Source organism: Monopterus albus, unplaced genomic scaffold (assembly GCF_001952655.1).
Source record: "Monopterus albus unplaced genomic scaffold, M_albus_1.0 scaffold42.1, whole genome shotgun sequence".
In the NCBI taxonomy this organism is placed as follows: Eukaryota; Metazoa; Chordata; class Actinopteri; order Synbranchiformes; family Synbranchidae; genus Monopterus; species Monopterus albus.
In genome coordinates, this window is record NW_018127922.1 from 95,922 (window position 1) to 117,551 (window position 21,630).

The window sequence follows — 21,630 nt, forward strand, 5'->3', positions numbered from 1 at the left end:
ATTATTACACTGTTTTTACATTGTGTGCTCTTTCTACACAATGACAAGTCAATAAACAATCTTTTATTAAAATGTTTTGTCTTTTATTCACCTTTTTCTTTCTGAAAATGTCCTTCTGTCCCATGTGATTTGTCAGACTGGATCTGTTTTCCTATGACAACCTTTGCTGGAGCTCAGTGGCTGGTTGTAAGGTGTTGCAGTTTAAGTGCAGTTGAGTTTGAAATCCAGACAACTATTCACACCTATGGGTAATTTGGAGTCACACCACCTCTTGTTCACACCTCTGATGATTTTGGGTTGCTCTCTGTTCCCTGTGACTGCGTGGCCTCAAGTGTTCCCAAAGATTTGACGTGAATTGTTCCTGAAGCAATTTCACTGAGAAAATGTAATGAGCGATGGGATGACTTTAAAGTGGTAAAAATCATTTCTGAACAAACAGCTTCTTAAATTACCAGCGACTGTTCAAATGCTCCATTCACACACAATAAACACTAAAGGTTTTGACAGGTTGCCTCAGAGACATCAAGCAGATTCAGCGGTATTGAAGGTAGTATGTGAACTTATTTCTAGTTTCCCTGTTGTTGAGTGGGTCACTGGGTTAGACAAATATGATAATGTGAAAATGATTTGCAATTAAAATTGGGCCATGGTTCTTATATTACAAGGCAAGAATGAGAATGATTTTTAATGGGAACTCTTCTTTTTGCCACATTTTATCTGTTCATTCATCTTAATACCCTTGTTTTGAACACAGTCCCACTTTTTTCATTTATTGCCTTATTTTTGTTAACGTGGAAACTAAAAAGGCAAGAGATGAAGCAAATAATTAGAGAATTTAGCAGCATAGAACTGTTCTAAAACAGTAAGGACAACAACAGAAGCTCTTCCCTTTAGCATTCCCAGAACCTGAAAGAAACCTTGTGCACAGTTAAATGGCTGTTTCCTGTGAGTGGACTGCGGCGGGACTGGAAACCAGTGAGCTCACTGTGGCTGCACTGGGAGGGCGGGGCTCCCAGCATCATCACCACGGCCATCGCTGCTTCATTGTACGGGCTGCTGCTGATGCTGAGATCGTAGGGGGCGATTTCCTTTTCTACAACAAGGAGGATGCCATGGACACGATTTCGCACAGATAGGACTCTGCACACAATGAGGATCCACTACTAGGTAAGGCCAAGAGAGCTGTTTGTACATATGCTGCTGTCACGTTTGACATCGTGTAAACCTGGAGTTACAGACGAGCGGGCCTGTTGGTTTGAGTCGGGTTGAGCTCCTCGGCAGCTCGGCGACATACATGGACTGGTTTATACTTCACTGCAGCTTGGATTCAAAGAGGCATCCAGGCATTGAAACGGCGGATACCACCGTGGTAGATGGTGACGGGAAACCGGAAAACTGGTCCCATTTGGCCGTGTGGCACTGGTTTAGCCCGCATGTCATGTCGGAAGTCGCAGAGCTTGGCCTGCACCAAGCAAGCCCTTCAAAGATGACGGGGGTAGTTCATCGCCATGCAGGCTCGTCTTACACACGACGGATGCTCACGCTGCATCGCGCGTCATCCATCGGGTTATTTCCGTGCAGGCTTTTTTAGCCGTGCTCGCGGTGCAGTGACGCGTAAAGCTGTCGATGTTGGTGCTCACAATGCCAAAGTTCGGCGCGTATGGGGCACAGTGTGTGCGTTTTCCTGCTGGTCAGGTTGTCAGAACCGACTGGCTGTGTTTTGAAAGGATGCTGCAGAGAGGATGCTAGTGCACAGTGGGCCCCCAGGGCCTCCACACTGATGCACGGGGTTCGTGGCCTCACTGTGTCACACTGGCCTGATTCAATACCCGCCTCCAGCCTCCCCCTGGGATGCTGTTTGTGACATTGCTGTAACCCAGATGTAGACTGATCTCCGCCACAAATAGCTTAGACTGAATTATATTTGTCATTCAGTAGTAAACACCAAGGGAACAAAGTGAAGCAAAAGGAACCATTATAATTCCAGAAATGTTAGAATATAAAGTGTAAAAGTGGACACAGTCTGAGCTCTATTGTCACAATAATGGAATATATGATTAACTATAGAAATCATGTTACTTCATGTGTTCTGCTCCATGTGTTACTGTTGGTCTGCCATCAGTGGGCACTCTTGTTCATGTAATCAACTGAAGCATTAAAGCAGAGTAAGTACTGCATAACTTACTGTCGTAAAATGTATTTTTAATGAAGGTCAAATGGTAAAGTGACTGTAAAGGACTAAAAGACAATGGCACTGGGGTCGGGCAGTGAGAAACAGTAGGTCTGTTGGATCACATATACATAAATTAATAATTTGAGATGTGAAAACCATGAAGCAAATGTGAACATCTGTGCACTTTCCCTGCACTGTTTGCAGCATCAGTAGAGCTCTGTCGGTGCTTCGACCTCAGGCATATGGATTTGAAGTCATTTTAGGCCTGAACTAAAACAAGCTGGAGGACGCTGCTTGATTTCAGCCAGTGTGATGACACTGAACCAGCTTACGTCACAAACACCTTCCAGACTGATTCAACTTTAGTTGCTTGTTGACACTGGGGCAGCGCTGGCATCAGTCTGACTAACATTTTTTAATTCAGTTGCATAACCTGGATTAGGGAAAAGAAAAAGAGTCCAGAAAGACCACAACAGGATGATGGCTTAAGCCAAAAGTGCCTGCTGATTGAGCGGCTAAGAAAATGTGGACACATGAAATCATTAGGCTATGTTTAGATCCGTGCCCCATGGACAAATGTAGGAAGCATTCATGCTGTTTTACTGAGACTGTACTTAGTAGGTTTTGAAAAATGAAAGGTTGTTACAGACTTTTTATCATTTCAGGATGTATCTTTCAGCACTGTGACAGGAATTAAATAGAAGCATTTAAATATTAAAGATGTATATTTCTACAACTTATTGTAATAATGAGGCATCAAAAAATTACTATCTACGACTCACACAGTACTTTATGCAATATCTTTCAGACTTCAGTTTTTATGTAATAAATCAAATAACTAATAACCAGATTACATAGAGTATTAAGAGCCACTTTGTCCTTTGGCTTTTTCCCTTTATTTGTCCAGGTAGAACCAACCATCCCTTGCTCTCTTGTGATCTGTTCTGTCAAAATGATTTTCAATTAATGATGGAAAGTTCATGATGACTTGTTATGGATGGGATTCATTATTAAAGTTTTATGTAGTTGTGTGCTGACTTTGACCTTTTCACTACTGAATATACTAAATGTATTTCTTTAAGATTTGCCAGGAGCCGTTCTCGTCTTGCCTTGCTGGTATCCTCGACACAGTTGAACTCCTGATACGAACCCCAAGGCCTCTCTTTAATCCTCAGCTTAACCCAAAGTGAAGTATGGCTCGCAGTCTGACTGTGTAATGAATAACAGATGGTGCAGTAGGTCCTCATATAGAAAATGTTGGTTCCAGGTTGAGAGATTTATGGTGGAAAAACAAAGAGGAACCAATATCCTTCTCACCTTTGCCTCTTGTTTATGGAAGATTCTCAGTTGTGTTGAATCTCATCTCATACATGTTCTCAGGTTTACATGAAAGTGCCAGTTTACAGTGAATGGGACTTCTCTAAGAATCTAGTGGTGTGATACCGATGCAGAATGTAATGTACTAGCTGGCTTTCCATTTCTCTTATGACATTAAAATGGAATTGCAGTAAATGAGCCAGATTTGGCAAGCCTAATGTAAAAGATTGCTAATTCAGCATTGGCATGCACTCACATTTGTCTTTTTAAAAAGCCCATCGGCCAACAATAATCTTTACATGATTTTTCTTTTAAAGACCTCAGTACAATCAGACAAACTATGTGCAGTGCACTTTTAATTTTAGCTCTGTTCCTACAGTTACCTACACATGCTAAGTTGCTTTCCTTGCAGTTTGTGTTATTTAATGATTTGAGTTTTCCAGCCAGTGGTTGTTAAGACCCCATTAATCCACAGTTTGATCAATCAAATGACTGTGTGTAATGTTGAAAGTGTTGCTGCAGCTGACAACCCCCAGGGAATTTTCACCTGACTTTGCAGCTTTTGGTTTTATGGACTTCATTCTCACTGTGTGGTTCAGTCTCACCAGTCTTATCCACCTTGTTTGCACCAGCAGCAGCCTGCTTTTACAGTAAGCAGATGTTTTACACACCCACTGTGCTGTATGCTACTTGCTCAGCACCAATATCCACTGATTCTTTCCAGGAGTTAATGGTAACAATAGAGTAAATACTGGACTTAGATTTGTCATGTGGACACAAATATGATTTAAAATTAGTGCTTACTCGGTGTCTGCTGGATGTGTACAGTAAATAGGCCCATTTCTTCCTAACACGTTAGTCCTAACTTTATAAGGTCACAACAGGTCAGTCTAAGTGGCCTCAGGACTTGAAAAGGAGCACATCAGAGCTAAAAGTCAGGTCAGTGTTGGATTTCCATTCATCCTGTGGACAGTAACAAGGCTAAATGAAGTTCTGACGTTGCTGCCTGTCTACGTAAGAAACACATTGGCCATATCAGTTTTTTTAAGTTTGGCAATACGGCAGCTTTTTGGACATGTACGTGTATGTTCCCAGCAATTTAAAAGGATGATTCAACTTTGAACTTTGCCCTCAAACAAGTCAGTGATAAAGAGAGTCTGCTTAATAAAAATTCTAAAGATAAAAATGTTTTCCCATGGAGACTACGGTGTTCCTGGTCTCCCAAGTGATTTTGGTTCACTCTATCACATAGTCAGGTTTTAGTCTGAGCTCTAATGTTTGAGTATAAGCCCGAGATGTGCCTATGTGCCACACCCAGCAGGTCATTGGGTTTCAGCCGACCTCAAACAGTGCACGAAGAGACAAATAGTAGGACAGGAACAATTACCGCTGACTCTGCATACCCAGACAGCCTGCTGTTCTGAAAAACACTCTTCTGATGTGGTGCTCAGCCATTATTATCACGACTGTTTCATTTTTTTTCCTTAGTATTTCCACATAGTTTTCTTCAGAAATGATTGTTATTATTGGCCTCTGTTTCTGCTCAGCCAAACCTTGTTGTGGTACATTGGCTCGACATACTACCTGCGAATCAAAAGCAGCAGTCATCTCATGTCATTCACCTGCATCGGTAATCACTTTCACTATTGCCACTTTTCAACTCATCCTGTTCACACAAACACACACATGGTAGAGAAATTCACACACGCTCAGTGATATCACCTTTGTAATGTCTCAGTTTGTCTCTCTCGGTCTCTTCTCCATCCCCAAGCCCTTTTGTCTGAAAGGAGAATGAGGAAGAAGAGGACCTGGAAACCGCGGGAGAGCCTCGGAAAGTTATTGTGAAGTCTCAATGAAAGCATTAGAAGAACCTCACTAGTACTTGACTCAATGGCAAAGAAAGGGCGTACGAAGGGCGAGAAGCCCGAAGCGCTCATCTCTGCCCTGCAGGCAGCCAATGAAGATCTCAGGTCCAAGCTGACTGACATTCAGATTGAGCTACACCAAGAAAAATGCAAGGTAGTGTACAACATCAAGACACAAGGCCCTGAATATTTCAGATCTTTTTGTTCATGTTCAGTGTAAATTTAGTCACAAAGTCATGTATGTGCAGGATATGCACAGGCTGAATAATTTGGAATGAAATGGGTTACAGGGTCAGAAATTTCAGCTCATATCCATGGAGGCAACGGAAGTCTGAAGTGCTGTCTTAGCGCACTGCATCCCCTCGTGGCCCAGTGCTCTGCTACTTGATGTGATGAGGGTGAACATATATCACAGTATGTACAGAAGTCTGTGAGGGTTCGGTCTGCAAGTGTGGAGGGTGGGCATTTGGATTCAGCCTTGTTTTTGCATCATAAGTCAAAGATAAAGCAAAACAAGACTGTGATCGTTGTAAACGTGCAAATACAACTTAATTTATTACAGAGTATCAGATTCAAGACAGCCAAGCATGGGAGACCATGGCAGACAGCTACTTGGACGACAGTAGTGGGTGCAGGACTTCGGATATAGTGTGTAACATAACCTAATCCCTCTCTCCTCTTCTATTGTCACTTCTCTTGAAGGTGAACAAGCTGGAGCGTGACAAGGTGCAGCAGGTGAAGCGGGCACGAGAGCAGGAGCAGCACCGTCACACTGCCATGTTAACAGAGCAGCGGGCCAAGTGGCACGAAGAAAAGCAAAAGGAGCTCCAGGCCCTCAGGGAGAACCTGACACGGCAACATGAGCAGGAGCTGGCCCGCCACGCCAAAATCAAAGACCAGGAGAACCAGAGGCTCAAAGCGGCACTGAGTGCCATACGGGATGGCAGCGGAGAGAAGGTGGGGCTAAAATAGGGTGAAGTTGGGTTTTGATCAGAGATGAATGTAGACTTTGCAACTGGGAAATAAATATGCACAAAACCATCATGCTTATTCAGGTGCGCACGGCACTGACCCTGGAGGCTAAAGAGGACGCACGTCGCTTCTTTGACCAGGAGAGAGTGAAGCTCCTACAGGAGATAGCAGAGCTGAAGGCTGCTAAGAAACAGACCGACGAGGCTCTCAGCAACATGATCCAGAGCGACAAGATGAAGGCTGGCGACCTGCGGGTGGAGCACCAGCAGCACCAGGAGCAGATCTCCAAGATCAAGTGGGACTGTGAGAGGGACATCCGCAGACTGGTACACACACATGCTGCTCGTGAATACTATAATACTACAGTAAATACTTAATAACTTACTTTATCATAATGTTCAAAATATTACTGAGTACTGGTGTCATGGACAATAGTCACATCAGCTGCGTTTCTGTTGTAGAGCTGATATTGTCTGACGAGCAATAATAGAATAATGTTTCCTTCTCCTTCACTATAGGTGGATGAAATTAAATCTAAAGACAGAACCATCTTCAGTCTGGAGAAGGAACTGGAGTCAACGGCGGGGTCCTTACAAAGGCTGCAGCTTCAGAAGGACGCACTGGATGAACAACTGTTTCTGGCCAAGGAGGCGGAGTGTGGCCTGGGAAGCCCAAAACGAGAGATTCCAGGCAGAGCTGGAGATGGAGCAGAGCACTGTGGCAGCCCAGTAAGGGGCCAGGAAGACCTGGGAGATGTTTCATTCTCCTCACATTTTTTTGAAAAATTGCTGTCAGTGTATTGATTTAAGAGAAACTCTGAGCTGTTTCCTCTTTTCCTTTGCTGTGGCCTTTAAATGCCACTTTGTAGCCAATATACAAGGATTAGGTTCAAGATTATGAGGACTGTTTTTATTGATGAAGTCCAGCTCAGAATGAGTCAGGACCAGGAGAAATGACTTTTTAAAAGGCGTAAAGCTTTTAAAAGCCACCATTTCAGTTGTCACGAGTAGCGATGAGTTGACCTATGGAGGAGGTTGATGAGGTTCTTGCCCATTAAAATTAAAAGTATCATGACTCCTTCAGATGTGGTTATTTCATTGAATGTATTTTGATTTTTAACATCGGATTATTTCTATTTTTATAATCAATTTTGAGGATTTGTCTTTGCATCTGGACAGTAAATGGATCAGTGAAATGGCGTTGTTTTCTCTTTGTTTGTTTGTTTCAGGACCTGAGGAGAAATCAGAGGCGCATCGCTGAACTAAACTCAACAATTCGCAAACTGGAGGACCGCAACTCGCTGCTGGTTGATGAGAGAAATGAGCTGGTATAATTAAAACTCTTTTAATTCAAAATGAAGGCTCTCCCTCTGCCTTTCCTTTATTGTCCGTTTCTCCTTCCTCATGTCAGCCACTATTTCATATAACATTTTGTCCCTTTCTGCTCACCAGCTGAAGCGAGTCAGGGAGTCGGAAAAGCAGTGCAAGCCCCTGCTGGACAAGAACAAACTGCTGAATAAGAGGAATGATGACCTGACCCAGACTATCCAGAAGCTGGAGGACAAACTCAAGAGCCTGGCCAAGGAGAACCTTGAGATGGTCAGCACAAACACACGTTAGCATCCTATATATTTTGTAAAAGATAATTGGCAGATGGCTAATACCAAAGGTTTTCTGTCTCTCTCTGTGTTTGTAGAAGGAGAAGATCAGCTCCCATCCTCCGCTGAAGAAGCTCAAGTCTCTGAATGATCTGGACCAAGCCCACGATGACCAGGAAATAGCCTTTCTCAAGCTTCAAGTCCTTGAGCAGCAAAGCATGATCGACGAACTGACAAGAGTACGCTGTACTTTCTGTTTCCTTTATTTCACTTGGCAGGAGAAGTAGAAAAAGAAGGATGTTTATATTGTGTTTCTCTTCTTTCTAGGACCGAGAAAAGCTACTACGAAAGAAAAGGCACAAAAGAAGTTCGAGGCCAATAAAGGTAGAAAGCTGTCAATAGTTACTGTTATGTAAACTAGTAAGCAAATTTTGTCAGTGTATTCTTTGAAAACATTGGATGAATTCTTTCATCACTTTTAAAAACTGTGGTAAGCTTGAGGAGCATAAAAGGTGCCTGGGTTTTTGTAAAGAACAATATGCATCTGTAATGACAAACCTACACTCACCTCTGTTCAAAGATCTAATCACACTGCCACAGATGTATGTTATGTAAAAGACAAAAGGTAAAAGCTTTCTGGGAAACCCCAGATTGGGGACAAAGCCAACTAGGCATAGTGATCACTGACAGTTATCATCAGATATAGTTACATCTGTAAGTCTTTTAACTTTTTTCTCTGCAGAGGCACGTAGTAGTAGACACCTACTTTGGGTATGACGAGGAGTCTATGGACTCAGAAACGTCCTCAGTGGCTTCGTTCCGGATGGACAGGACTCCTGCTACTCCTGATGAAGACCTGAATGAGGTGAGAGCCTGCCTCGTGTTCATCACATCACTAAGAAGTGCAGAGTGTTCATCTTCCACCTTTGGATTATTTACACTGACATCAGTGTCCTTGGTTTTAGTTAACTGCTTGACTTCCTGTCATTATATTAGCCCAGTGTAGCCATAGCATTTAACCTCTAACCTGCCTGTGCCAAACAAGGGTCTAGCCAATGAGGAGTCGGAGCTGCGTTTCCGTCAGCTGACCAGGGAGTACCAGGCCTTACAGCGAGCCTATGCCCTGCTGCAGGAACAGAAAGGAGGCATACTGGATGCTGAGATGGAAGCCAAGGTACATGTAGTTAATATTGTTAAAAGCATATATTTACATTTTGGTCACCATTGCTTAGTTTAGTAACTCGGTGAAAGCAAATAATATAAGAAGTCTTTCATTTTATCATGGTAACACAGAGAACACCAGAGTTGGATTAAGAACAGCTCATATTTCAGTGAAACATACTGTATGGCAGCCCCCAGCTGCACATTAGTGCCTCCAAATGTACATGTAGAAAGGCACATTCAAGTCAAGCCAGGGACTTTTTCCCTGAAAACTTTGTTCATTGGCAAGCTATTGTAAGGGCAGTTCTTAAAGTAAGGAGAGGGAAATGTGCAGTTCTGTAACAGGGATATTTACAGCCCAAACAAAATGTAAAAAAAATCACAAAAGCTAATTTGTAGCAGAGATGTGACGGAGCCGTGGCACAGCTCGAACACAAAGGAGCCACATCTAGGAGATGCCACTGGATTCAGCACCCATTTCACACACATCAGATGTGCTGAGCCTGAGCTTTTACAAGTGTAGAACCGTTGGCAGAACAGATTCTGTATTGCAGTGACAAAGGAATGAATGACAGATTCTAGAAAGATATCAAATTATATTTCTGTCTGTATTAGTTAAAATTATCCAATTAAAAATCCCGTGTACACAGAGGTGGATCTAGAATGATTCCCCCTGTAGTTTTTCATTCATTAATACTGACAGGCATCAGATTTTGACTCTGGCAGGGGTGGCTGGTGCCACACTTGGCCACTCCCGGCTCTGCCCATGCATGTGCCCTCATAATACTGGCACAAACCTCCTTCGGAAATCTGTCCTTGTAGTTGATGAGTGTGTGTTTCGCTCCTGTTTCAGGCTCATGAGCAGCTCCAAGCAGACGTTCTCAGGTATAAAGCCAAAATAGAGGACTTGGAGAAGGAACTGACCATGAAGGGGCAGGTATGACACACAAGCACGCGCAAATCTGAAACTTTATAAGAACGACACATTTTTTTTGATATGCCAGTGGGTTGTTGAACTGAGCACATTAGATACTATATGAACTATGCTGTATGCTGTTTTTATGTCAAAAAGCAAATTTTTTCCTAATGAAGATAAAACTACAACACAGAAATTAATTAAAAGTGGGGGTGGTATCTTCTGAAACAGATGTGTTAAATGGATTTTTTCCTTTCCTCAAATGTCTCTGATTTAAAGCCTCAACTGTCTCTGTCCTCTGTTAGGACTCCAAGTGGGTGGAGGACAAGCAGCTCTTCCTACGAAGGAATCAGGAACTATTGGAGAAGGTTGGACTCAACTTAGTTTGTTTTCCAGTCATCAAACAGATGCAGTATTTCTAAAGATGTTATATTTATAAAGATGTAAACAGCTATGTTTACTTCCAGCTCCTACTGTAGCTACAATATAAATGTGTGGACAAACTTTCTTTCTTTCTACTCATTTATTCTGATCCTTTACTGTGTCCAGATCGAAAAGATGGAGTCAGAGTCCAGTCGGCTGCAGCAGGAGCTACAAGACTCCAAAGACCAGAACGAACTGTTAGAGTTTAGGATACTGGAGCTAGAGGTATTATTGTTAATTTTGCAGTCTACGTTTGACAGGTGAAATGTCCTGTGTTGTGCGAGGACTCAGCGTGCTGACTCATGCACACACCTACTGGTTTTGCATAAGAAGCACTAAATTGTTTGACATGCTAGACACCTAATTAAATACGGTTTTCCCCTATGTTGAATTTGCCTGTGAAGTTGGTCACTCAGCGGTAAAGACGTGGCCCCTCCAGCCTGTCAGTCTGACTGATAAGTAGCTGAAAGTGGTCTTTGTGTTCTACCGCTGCTATCAGGTGTTTGATGCCTCTCGAGACGGCAGCAGCAGTTTGCAGTATGGGCAGTCAGCATTTTCATGGCTGAACAAAGCAGAGAGCACCACCTGCTGAAACTTAAACATTATCATTGTGAAAATGAAAAGGCGCATAAATACTTTACTAGAACTTCACTGGATCAGGGAATTCTGGAAGACTCAGGGCAAAAATACTGCAGATAATTGGCATCTATGAAAAGTAATATTAAATGTAACCTATTGCTTGAATTAAATATAGTGGTCACTGTAATCTTTACTAGCTGTAATGAATATCAGTGGACAGAGCAGCATGGAATCAAAGAAGACAAAGGAGACAAAGGCAAAAAACCACAAGCCAATAGAAAATGCTGCTTCATCCAGGTGTTAAGTCAAGAAGGACTCGTGATCTTGTGAGTTTGAGTTGGATATTCTTTGTACAATGAAAACTATTTGTGTTGTTGCAGGAGCGAGAGAGGAGGTCTCCTCCGTTCAGCCACCTGAGGATGCATCCCTTCTCCGAGGGAGTCAGTGCGCTGCAGATCTACTGTATGAAGGAGGGGGTCAAGGTACGCAGTGAGAACAACCCCTGTGCTTTATCATTTCAGCAGGTCTGTCGCTGCTCTGTGGCCACTGGACCCACAAGTTCATATGGCCATAGCTGGGAAGTTGCCTGCTTTTGTATTTTCCTGTCACTTGTTTTTATCCAGAGTTTAACAAGCAAATATAAATATACTCTCAACTTGTTATAATGGAAAAAATCTAGAATAAAAGTGAAAAAGCAAAGGTAAGTTATTTGTATGCTCCAGTTTTATTCTGTTTTCTTCACAGGACGTGTGCATACCGGATCTCATTAAACTTCTAGATATCCTGGGAGACAATGGGGTAATTCATATGAAATGAACACATCACCATATGACAATAAAACAGGCACATTGTCAATACAAGTTTTTTTCCTTTTGTATAGAACTTAAGAAACGAGGAGCAAGTGGCCATTATTCAGGCCAGCACTGTTCTGTCGCTAGCAGAAAAGGTAAGTTTAGAAACCTGGACATTAAAAACTAAACTCAGCCCACAGAACAGTTTGCCTTGCTCTGACTTGCGTTCTGCTCTTTGTTGCCCTCTAGTGGATTCAGCAGATTGAAGGGACAGAGGCAGCACTGCACCAGAAGATGATGGACCTGGAGATAGAGATGGTGAGTCCCAGCAATCCTGCAAAGATAAATACTGCTGTTTTACATGATTTTGAGTTGTGATGTGATTGACACTGCCAGTAACACATATGAACTGGGCCTCTTATGCTATTTTATCTGTTCATGGCAATAATCAAGCCAAAGCTGAAAATCTCATATTAAAAGTAATTCGCATATCCCCTATAACGCCTAGACCCTAGCAGTAAAATGGTTGTTATGTTTCCCTCTAACTGTCTCTGACCTACTTAATCTGCACAGGAGATGTTCTGTAAACAGAAAGGATACCTCGAAGAAGAGCTGGACTACAGAAAACAGGCCCTGGACCAGGCCTACATGGTATGTGTGTCTGTATTTCATTGTGGCGCAAACATCTGTTCACTCACACTGTGGGAGCACATGTAATAGTGTATGTTTGTAGGGTTAGGGGTTGTAATGTCCTTATAACTATAGTACAGTGAATTTGTGTGTATGTCATCACAGTTTTTTTCTCCTCTTAACAGCAAATCCAGGAGTTGGAAGCAACGCTATACAACGCTCTGCAGCAGGACAAGGTTCTTTCATTTCACACATTATTACAAGCTTATTGTTACAAAAAGCAAAATTTAACAAAATGTATCTAAATGTGTCCACCTCTGGTAAAACACCAGTGATATTATGTCATTTGGAAGATGTGAAAAATGAGGTCAAATTTAATTTGCTTTGAGATGATCACATTCTTGTGATGACGCAAAGCTAACTACATATGTATATGTATTTATTAATAGACTGTTGTTTTTGTATCTTTATTTGATTTAAATGCACTTTTTTTCTGGTTGACTTACAAAAGCACATCGAGAGCCACTGTACCAGAGTCAGATTCCGTTTGTGTTCAACATACTTTGCAAATAATGATGATTTTGATTCTCATTCTAAATGGATGTGATCACCATGGAGACAGATGAAAAAACTGAAATTTCTATTAAAGATAAGATTCCTAGAAGGCTTCTAAAGATTCCCCAAAGCCTCAGCTGGTATAAGAAGTGTTCACAGTACATAAGACTGTGAGAGTGGAGATTTTGCCACGTGTTGAGAAGCAGTTTTACATCCTTTGTGGTATCTACAGTACTTTGTGTGACGCCTGTCTCATTCCCACAGGTGATAAAGTACGGCGAGCCTCTGGATGAGCTTCAGAGAGATGAGCTGCGGACGGCGGTGGAAAAGCTGAGGAGGCAGATGCTGAGGAAGAGTCGAGAGTATGACTGTCAGATCCTCCAGGAGAGGATGGAGCTGCTGCACCAGGCGTATCAGGTCTGTCTACAACTGCACCACAAATAGATGTGTGTGTGTGTGTGTGTGTGTGTGTGTGTGTGTGTGTGTGGTAGCAGAGCTCTACAGTATGTGAGAAGAGATTTGACCCTCCTGTAAATGAGATTTCTCTTTGCGTAGCCTCTGGCCTCCCAACACAGCAGCACTTTGCTCACTTTTGTCTCTGAATATTTGCAGAGAATTCGTGATCTTGAAGACAAAACAGAAATCCAGAGGAGGCATATTAAAGACCTGGAGGAAAAGGTAAGTGAACACATATACACATTAACTGAAGAGCAGCTTGAACATACAGTGGATACGGAAAGTATTCAGACCCCCTTAAATTTTTCACTCTTTGTTATATTGCAGCCATATGCTAAAATCATTTAAGTTCATTTTTGTCCTCATTAATGTACACACAGCACCCCATATTGACAGAAAAACACAGAATTTTTGACATTTTTGCAGATTTATTAAAAAAGAAAAACTGAAATATCACATGGTCATAAGTATTCAGACCCTTTGCTCAGTATTTAGTAGAAGCACCCTTTTGAGCTAATACAGCCATGAGTCTTTTTGGGAATGATGCAACAAGTTTTTCACACCTGCATTTGGGGATCCTCTGCCATTCCTCCTTGCAGATCCTCTCCAGTTCTGTCAGGTTGGATGGTAAACGTTGGTGGACAGCCATTTTCAGGTCTCTCCAGAGATGCTCAATTGGGTTTAAGTCAGGGCTCTGGCTGGGCCATTCAAGAACAGTCACGAAGTTGTTGTGAAGCCACTCCTTCGTTATTTTAGCTGTGTGCTTAGGGTCATTGTCTTGTTGGAAGGTGAACCTTTGGCCCAGTCTGAGGTCCTGAGCACTCTGGAGAAGGTTTTCGTCCAGGATATCCCTGTACTTGGCCGCATTCATCCTTCCCTTGATTGCAACCAGTCGTCCTGTCCCTGCAGCTGAAAAACACCCCCATAGCATGATGCTGCCACCACCATGCTTCACTGTTGGGACTGTATTGGACAGGTGATGAGCAGTGCCTGGTTTTCTCCACACATACCGCTTAGAATTAAGGCCAAAAAGTTCTATCTTGGTCTCATCAGACCAGAGAATCTTATTTCTCGCCATCTTGGAGTCCTTCAGGTGTTTTTTAGCAAACTCCATGCGGGCTTTCATGTGTCTTGCACTGAGAAGAGGCTTCTGTCGAGCCACTCTGCCATAAAGCCCCGACTGGTGGAGGGCTGCAGTGATGGTTGACTTTCTACAACTTTCTCTCATCTCCCGACTGCATCTCTGGAGCTCAGCCACAGTCATCTTTGGGTTCTTCTGTACCTCTCTCACCGAGTCTCTTCTCACCGATAGCTCAGTTTGGCCGGACGGCCAGCTCTAGGAAGGGTTCTGGTCGTCCCAAACGTCTTCCATTTAAAGATTATGGAGGCCACTGTGCTCTTAGGAACCTTAAGTGCAGCAGAAATTTTTTTTGTAACCTTGGCCAGATCTGTGCCTTGCCACAATTCTGTCTCTGAGCTCTTCAGGCAGTTCCTTTGACCTCATGATTCTCATTTGCTCTGACATGCACTGTGAGCTGTAGGGTCTTATATAGACAGGTGTGTGGCTTTCCTAATCACGTCCAATCAGTATAATCAAACACAGCTGGACTCAAATGAAGGTGTAGAACCATCTCAGGGATGATCAGAAGAAATGGACAGCACCTAAGTTAAATATATGAGTGTCACAGCAAAGGGTCTGAATACTTATGACCATGTGATATTTCAGTTTTTCTTTTTTAATAAATCTGCAAAAATGTCAAAAATTCTGTGTTTTTCTGTCAATATGGGGTGCTGTGTGTACATTAATGAGGAAAAAAATGAACTTAAATGATTTTAGCATAGGGCTGCAATATAACAACCATTAGGACGTTTGCTTAGAGGCAGTCAGAAACGAGTTTTCACACAAAAGCCTGTGGAATCCATGTTAAATTGAATTTTAAGTGTTTAGAACAAATGAAAAATTGGAAAACAAACACACAGAAGAGCTAAAAAAAGACAAATGAACCCACTGTAGATAACTACATAAGTGATATTTGGAAATATGGTTTCATAATGTTCACAGCTCCAGCATCTCTGTACAATGAGCCTCTGTTTCTGTCTGCTGTTACTAACCTATCTCGAGGGTTCCTCTAATTCTCTTTGTCCCTTCTTCATCTTTTTCTTTCTTTCTCCAGTTTCTTTTTCTGTTCTTGTTCTTTTCTCTTGCCTTCATCCTTTGGCCTTGAAGTCTTTGGTGTGTCCTGTAACAGAGGTGAGTCCTGTGGGCTTTAAGTAGAACGTTCTAACCACCACCGTCTTTCTTTTGGATCTCTTACTAACTCCATACTATATTGTCAGCTGTTTTCACAGCACGATTACTGGGTGGCTCAGTGCTTTTTTGATGCAAAAATGATTTGACCCTGGTCTACTCCCTCTCCCTCCTGCACATTTACTGGCTTCACCTCATTTAGAAATATTCAACTCCCCTCTTTCTCTTTACAAACTACACCTTATACATTCTGTTAATGTTCATGTTTTTCCATATTACATGATTATGTATAGTTTATAGTTATAGTTTGTAGGTAGCAAGCAGTGCCATCAGCCTTACCATATCGTCCCCTTGTATGCATTTGATTGTTGTAGCTCTTGAGGTTTTAAACCAGTCATGGTTCTTTCAGCTTGTTGTGCACAGTCTTGAGGGTTGTACTGTAATTTGCCAGGAGAACAGGAAGTTTCAGTGTCCATTTGCCTTTTGGCAAGTTCTGGCTGCAGTAACACATTTAGCTAAATTCTAAAAGAATACAAACTGATTCATCTATATTATGTGCGGTGTAAATGTGCTTTTACACAGTACTTATGACTTGTGTAATTCTGTGACTCTTCTCTCTCTCTGTCACTCAGGTGATGTGTCAGCCCAGAGATCTTGTTTGTGACTGCAGTGTTATTTATTTTCTGGACAAGCGTAGAACAGTGTGTGCAGCAGTGGCTGCTATTGTCATACAATCTGTGACTGCTCTCAGTATAAAATGGACCTGTCATGTGTTGGCCGTGGACATTCACACCTCCAGATTTTATTCCTTTGTTTTGTTATCGGTGGCGGGGTTCTAAAGATTCTTCCCGGGATGATGTTTTTTAAAGCGGTGTTGGACGTTAAACCTTTCCCCAAACAGCTGGTGGTCCTATAGCAGACTGCAAGAATGATGCATATTTAGAGAGACACTTACAACACATGCAGACACACACATAACTACTGCGAGCACTTACAGTTTACAGATAAGCATGCAGAAGCATGCACATGCAAACACACACATGCTTTGACAAATCCAAACCAAAGCCTGGGAAATGTTCTCTCTGCCATGCAGGGTAATAATATGCCATTCACCACCATTTAGCCACAGTGGGAATATAAGCAGACAGAAAATGAGGCACACACAGATTCTTCTCGTTTCCTTTACTTTCCCAAACCGGAAGGACGTTCTTTGTAAATGCAGCCTCGGTGAGTAGAAGTGAATAAACTCAGGGCCCATGAGTACAGAGGCCATTTGACCAGTCCCGGTCTCAGGTCAGATTATAATAAGGAACACTTGGGATGTGGTGTCTCACCGGCTGTCCTGCCCTTGTTCTCAGAGTGGTGTTTACACATACTGCTTGGACAGAACTACACTGCAGAGACTGTTGTGTACAGACACTAAAGCGGGATACAGGACACTCAGGCTGACACGTCTTCACCGGACACACAGACTTGAGTGAAGAGAGAAGAAATGAGAAAGAAAAGATAACAGGGGCAGCGTGGCTTTTGGATCCAGCTCCACTCGGCCTCGGAAACCTACGGATTGTCAAACCACTTCTTAATTTTTTTCTAAAGCCAGCAGACTGTAAGAGCTTTACTCTCTGGTTATCTTTGTTTCACCTTTCTTTTTTTTTTTAAACAGCTCCCACCACTGAGATAATGTGTCCCAAGATTTCCACTGAGAAAACATCCCTCTTCTGTACTGTAATATATACATCTGTTGATATGTATATGTGTCTGAATGATTTCATGTAGCCTCCCCTTTTATTTCTGTGAATAGTTGCACTTTTCTTTTACTCTCTGAAGCAGCTTGAACAGTTGAATTACTTGGCAGTTTATAAATGAATTTAAAATGGTATAAATTGCTCTGGTTTATTGTGGTGACAGCTGCAAAGATGAGCTGTAGTTCCTTGAAAATTATAACTGAAAAATTGTTGGAATATGAGTAATGGACTATTTGCCTCCCCTTTCCCTTTTCCCCACTACACTATACTGGATTTATTACTCTGCTGTCTACGGCGTGTTGCTCTGGTTGACCAGGTTTCAGCAACTTTCACTTTGTCCTTTAATGTTACATGATCTTTTAACAGACTTGTAAATATTTTCAGAACATCTTGCAAATTATCTTCACAACTCTGGTTGGACAATTGCTCAGTTCAAATAATGCTCCACAAAAAAATGGACCAAAGCTAAATTCATCAGTTAAATTCTGTAAAATGATTATAAAGAATCACGGTTACTTTGTTTCTCTGTCCCAGGAATACTGCAGCTTCTCTCTCCACCCCCAAAATGTGTTTGATAGCAACACCTTTCTTTCAGGTGTCCACTTCGCCAAAGTGACACAGGAGAAAGCGAATGCAATACTGCACCTTTCAAGCCAACTCCCCAGTCCTGCAATATTTATGAGTTGACCGTGCTTATGTATCTGATGTAGAGTATCCGCCATCATGACAGGCTCCACTCACGAGTGTACGGTCGCCCCTCTGGCATCCCATTACTTAGCCAACAGCGACTATGACTCCGTTCACTCTAACTGACCGAGGGGAAGAACTGAGACTATTTTTGTGCAAACTCAGCTAACTAGCAGTTGCCTTAAATTAACTTTCCCCCCTTTTCTCCCTTATATGTTCCTTTTTAACAATTTTTTTTTTCAGGCAGTTTATATTATCATGTAATGTAATATATTTTTGTTTTTATTTCCCAGAGGAATTTTTTTTATCTTTACCCCGCCTGTCTTCCCACGAGAATTTAACCCCTCCTCCTACTTTCCTCTAGATTTTTAAATAATACTTTAAACAGGAGTTATGCTGTAAAAAAAAAAAGTAAATAAAACACTCATGGCCTTTGAGCATGAAGGTTAAATTGTCTTCTTTTCACATCTTTAGGTAGGAAGTATGCTTGTCCTAGTAAGTCATCTTTTTAAAATAGTCGGTATATTAAAATGTGTGGCCATTAATTATTTACTGACAGAAGATTTGGTCTAAAACTTTTTATCTTCTCTATGAGAAACATTTTTAAGTTTAAAATAAAATAAAAATAATTGGATTAATCAGATTTTTATCTGTGAGAACAGTCTCTCTACAAGGTCCATTTAGCAGCCCAGTTTTTTTTGTAAGATGGTCTCTTGTGGATTTTTTTTTCCAAACTCTTTTTGATGATGAAGATGATGTGATACAGCTCGATGCTCCACAACAGCTGCTAGATGGTGTTTTAGTCACATTTTAGATGATAAATCATCCTTGTAACATTGTAGATAAGTCAGAAAAGGGAAAAGCATGCCACGGGCTCTTTAATGAGAGCTCCTCCCTGTGTCTGTTAGCGGTAGTCCTGGCTAATGGAGATCTGTTTTGTACAGGTCAGGAAGAAGGAAATGGCCTTGGAGCTGTGACTGGTTTAAGTCATTCTTGTATTTGATGTGCTCAGCACATTTCATTCATAATCAATGGACAAATATCAGGGGGACTGTAGCCACTGTCCTTGTGGTTAAAGATTAGTAGTATTCTTCTATGCAAATGTAACTTTGTATGTGATATTTTAAAGCTTTTCCAATGCTCAGTGTTGTGAGAGTTTTAAGATTTGTTGTGGTTTATCATGAGAGTCATAAAACGGTCCTACGCTGAATGCTTCACTTGTCTCACAAGCTCGTAAAACAGTGGGTTTTTCCACATTGTGGGCTTTTTTTATTTTAGCTATGCAGACCACAGAACAGAGTCATTCCAGGATTACATTCTGTCTTTTCACTCTACTTATGACCGTCCTTTCCAGTCCAGGCAAGAACCAGGTGTCAAGCCAGATTTTGTGCTGTACATCGCACTTCTCTTTGTCCTCAGACAAAGGTTACTCCCAGATGTTAGCCTGTGCACTGAGTGAATAACTGCCCTCTAAAACCATTTGAAATGAGAAAATAGTTTTAAATGAGTCTCATGTAAAGAGTTGGTGTGCCTTTTTAGTGCACATTTTTCTAGCCCCTTTTGTGCAACTACATTACATTCTGCATATATTTCGATTTCAGAATACATAATCCTTGATGACACATTTGTTGTATGCTAATGGAAACGGCTTCATCTTCAGAAAATCAACTGTAGGTGCTTTTCTAGGTCAGACCTTCAGCTGAAGCTCATTTGACAGAGCTCGGAAAAGGTGAACACTTTAAACATTTTAATCATGACTGATTCAACATCAAAACCCCTGTTTGTTAGAAAGCCTGACCCACTGTGAGGGATACAGCTTTGAAAAGTATGACTGTACATCCTCTGGTTCTTTAACCTTATTTCAGCAGCAGCTGGTCAGCAGCCAAACCAGCCCCAGCGGATGCAGCTGCCTGGTCTCTTCTGTTCAGCTGCTTAGCAGCTCATACACTCATTAAACATGTCAGACTGGAAACTCACCAGGTTGCTTTCATCTAATCTTTTAACAGTAGTTGGGGGAATTTATTTAAATGAACAAAAATGATTGAGTGGCAGGCTAAATCCATAGGGAATTTGGTAAAAGGTGATCCACTTGTAACTTGTCAGACCTTATTCATTATTGTTTAGTGTCCAAATTAAGTCCTACTGACTTGCCTGTGGAACAATGGCCCACTTACCCACTTTGTCAGAGCTCTCACTCGCTATTAGGCCTTTTGTGCCAAATCTGTGATGACCACTCTGTGTGAATTTGTCAAACTCTGTCCTATCTGCTGTCACTCCATCATGCCTGCATGAACATGCACTTAACCCAGTGGCCAAATGAGAGCTATTGTCTTATGGAGGACATTCAGTTTACTACCTTTCATCCATTTTTAATATGAAGACTAGGGATAGCTTTGTCCCAGCATTTCTGTGGTCATTACTTTAAAAGCCTCTTTGTGTCAGACCAATATCCTGTTAGTGATCTTCTTGACCCAGTGCCAAATGCAGCTTTGTGTCACAGGGTTGTGAGTGTCCACCAAGTAGTGCAATGTCAAATTTAGCCCGTTATGTGGTATATTTGTTTGAAAATACCAATAACATTTTCTGTTGTCAAATGGTTTTGCTTGGATCACTGAAGCACTGAAAAATTTAGTACTGTCCTTTCATTCCTTCAAGTCATCTGAACTGGTTAGTGTCAGGGTGTAAATGTGAAGTCAGCCACACAAAGTGGCTGAATGTTTTGTCCTCGTCATTCTTTACTGTCTAAATACAAATAACATAGTAAAGGCAGGCAGAGCAGCACAGACGGCCCTAAAACACAGATGCTCAGCCAGTCACCACAGAGGCAGGGAATTTTAGCAGGCGCCTGGCATCTCCATAAACCTCGATGCTTTAATCACATTCATGCGAACAACTTCTGCTGGTTATTGAACTTTATACCGCCGTGACAGTGGCGCTGAGCAAGGAATGTGTGAAAACAGAGCTACATATCATATTTTACTCCCTGAAAGAATCTCCAATAAGCCTTCATATAGTGCTTGATCACTGTTTTTTCTTTTTCCTCCCATTCATTTGAACTCCAGACTTTCTCCAAGTGGCAGTAAAAAAAAACTATACTGTATGGGCCAAATATTACAGTGATGGAAAGTAACTAAGTACATTTACTCAAATATTGTACTTAGGTACAACTTTGAGATATCTGTACTTGAGTATTTTCATTTTCTGTTACTTCTTACTTTGACTTCACTACATTATACAGGCAAGTACTGTATTTCTTTTATTTCACTATATTGATCGTATAACCTTAGTTACTAGTTACTTTTCATAACCAGATTAATACAAAAAATACAGTATAATTATAAGACATCACTGATCTATGGTGGAAAATTCACAAACTACAGGTAGTTAAAACTAGCTCCCTCTTTACCAGCTGCAGCATTAAATGTGATGTGCACAAAAATCCCACCAGTGAAACCAAGTCTATGTTTATGCTGCAGCAGATGATCTGTTAAAGGACTGAAACGCTCTTATTCTTT

The 21,630-nt window shown here is 41.6% G+C and overlaps 1 protein-coding gene across 2 annotated transcripts; it reads left to right on the plus strand.

Moving 5' to 3' along the window:
• The first annotated feature begins 1,000 nt into the window (after positions 1-1,000).
• jakmip2 (janus kinase and microtubule interacting protein 2) lies at positions 1,001-18,559 on the plus strand. Of its 2 annotated transcripts, XM_020599809.1 has the most exons (24): positions 1,002-1,167; positions 5,262-5,509; positions 6,058-6,312; positions 6,411-6,653; positions 6,846-7,055; positions 7,556-7,654; positions 7,779-7,925; positions 8,023-8,163; positions 8,252-8,308; positions 8,667-8,789; positions 8,970-9,098; positions 9,939-10,022; positions 10,307-10,369; positions 10,551-10,649; positions 11,384-11,485; positions 11,748-11,801; positions 11,884-11,949; positions 12,044-12,112; positions 12,368-12,445; positions 12,610-12,660; positions 13,244-13,396; positions 13,592-13,657; positions 15,610-15,686; positions 16,316-16,399. In XM_020599809.1, exons 2-23 carry the CDS (start codon positions 5,381-5,383, stop codon positions 15,658-15,660), a joined length of 2,469 nt encoding a protein of 822 aa, XP_020455465.1. In that variant the 5' UTR covers positions 1,002-1,167; positions 5,262-5,380; the 3' UTR covers positions 15,661-15,686; positions 16,316-16,399. The 2 variants fall into 2 exon arrangements, with proteins under 2 accessions (XP_020455463.1, XP_020455465.1); XM_020599807.1 differs by lacking the exon at positions 15,610-15,686 and having other exon boundaries at positions 1,001-1,167; positions 16,316-18,559.
• The last annotated feature ends 3,071 nt before the right edge of the window (positions 18,560-21,630 follow it).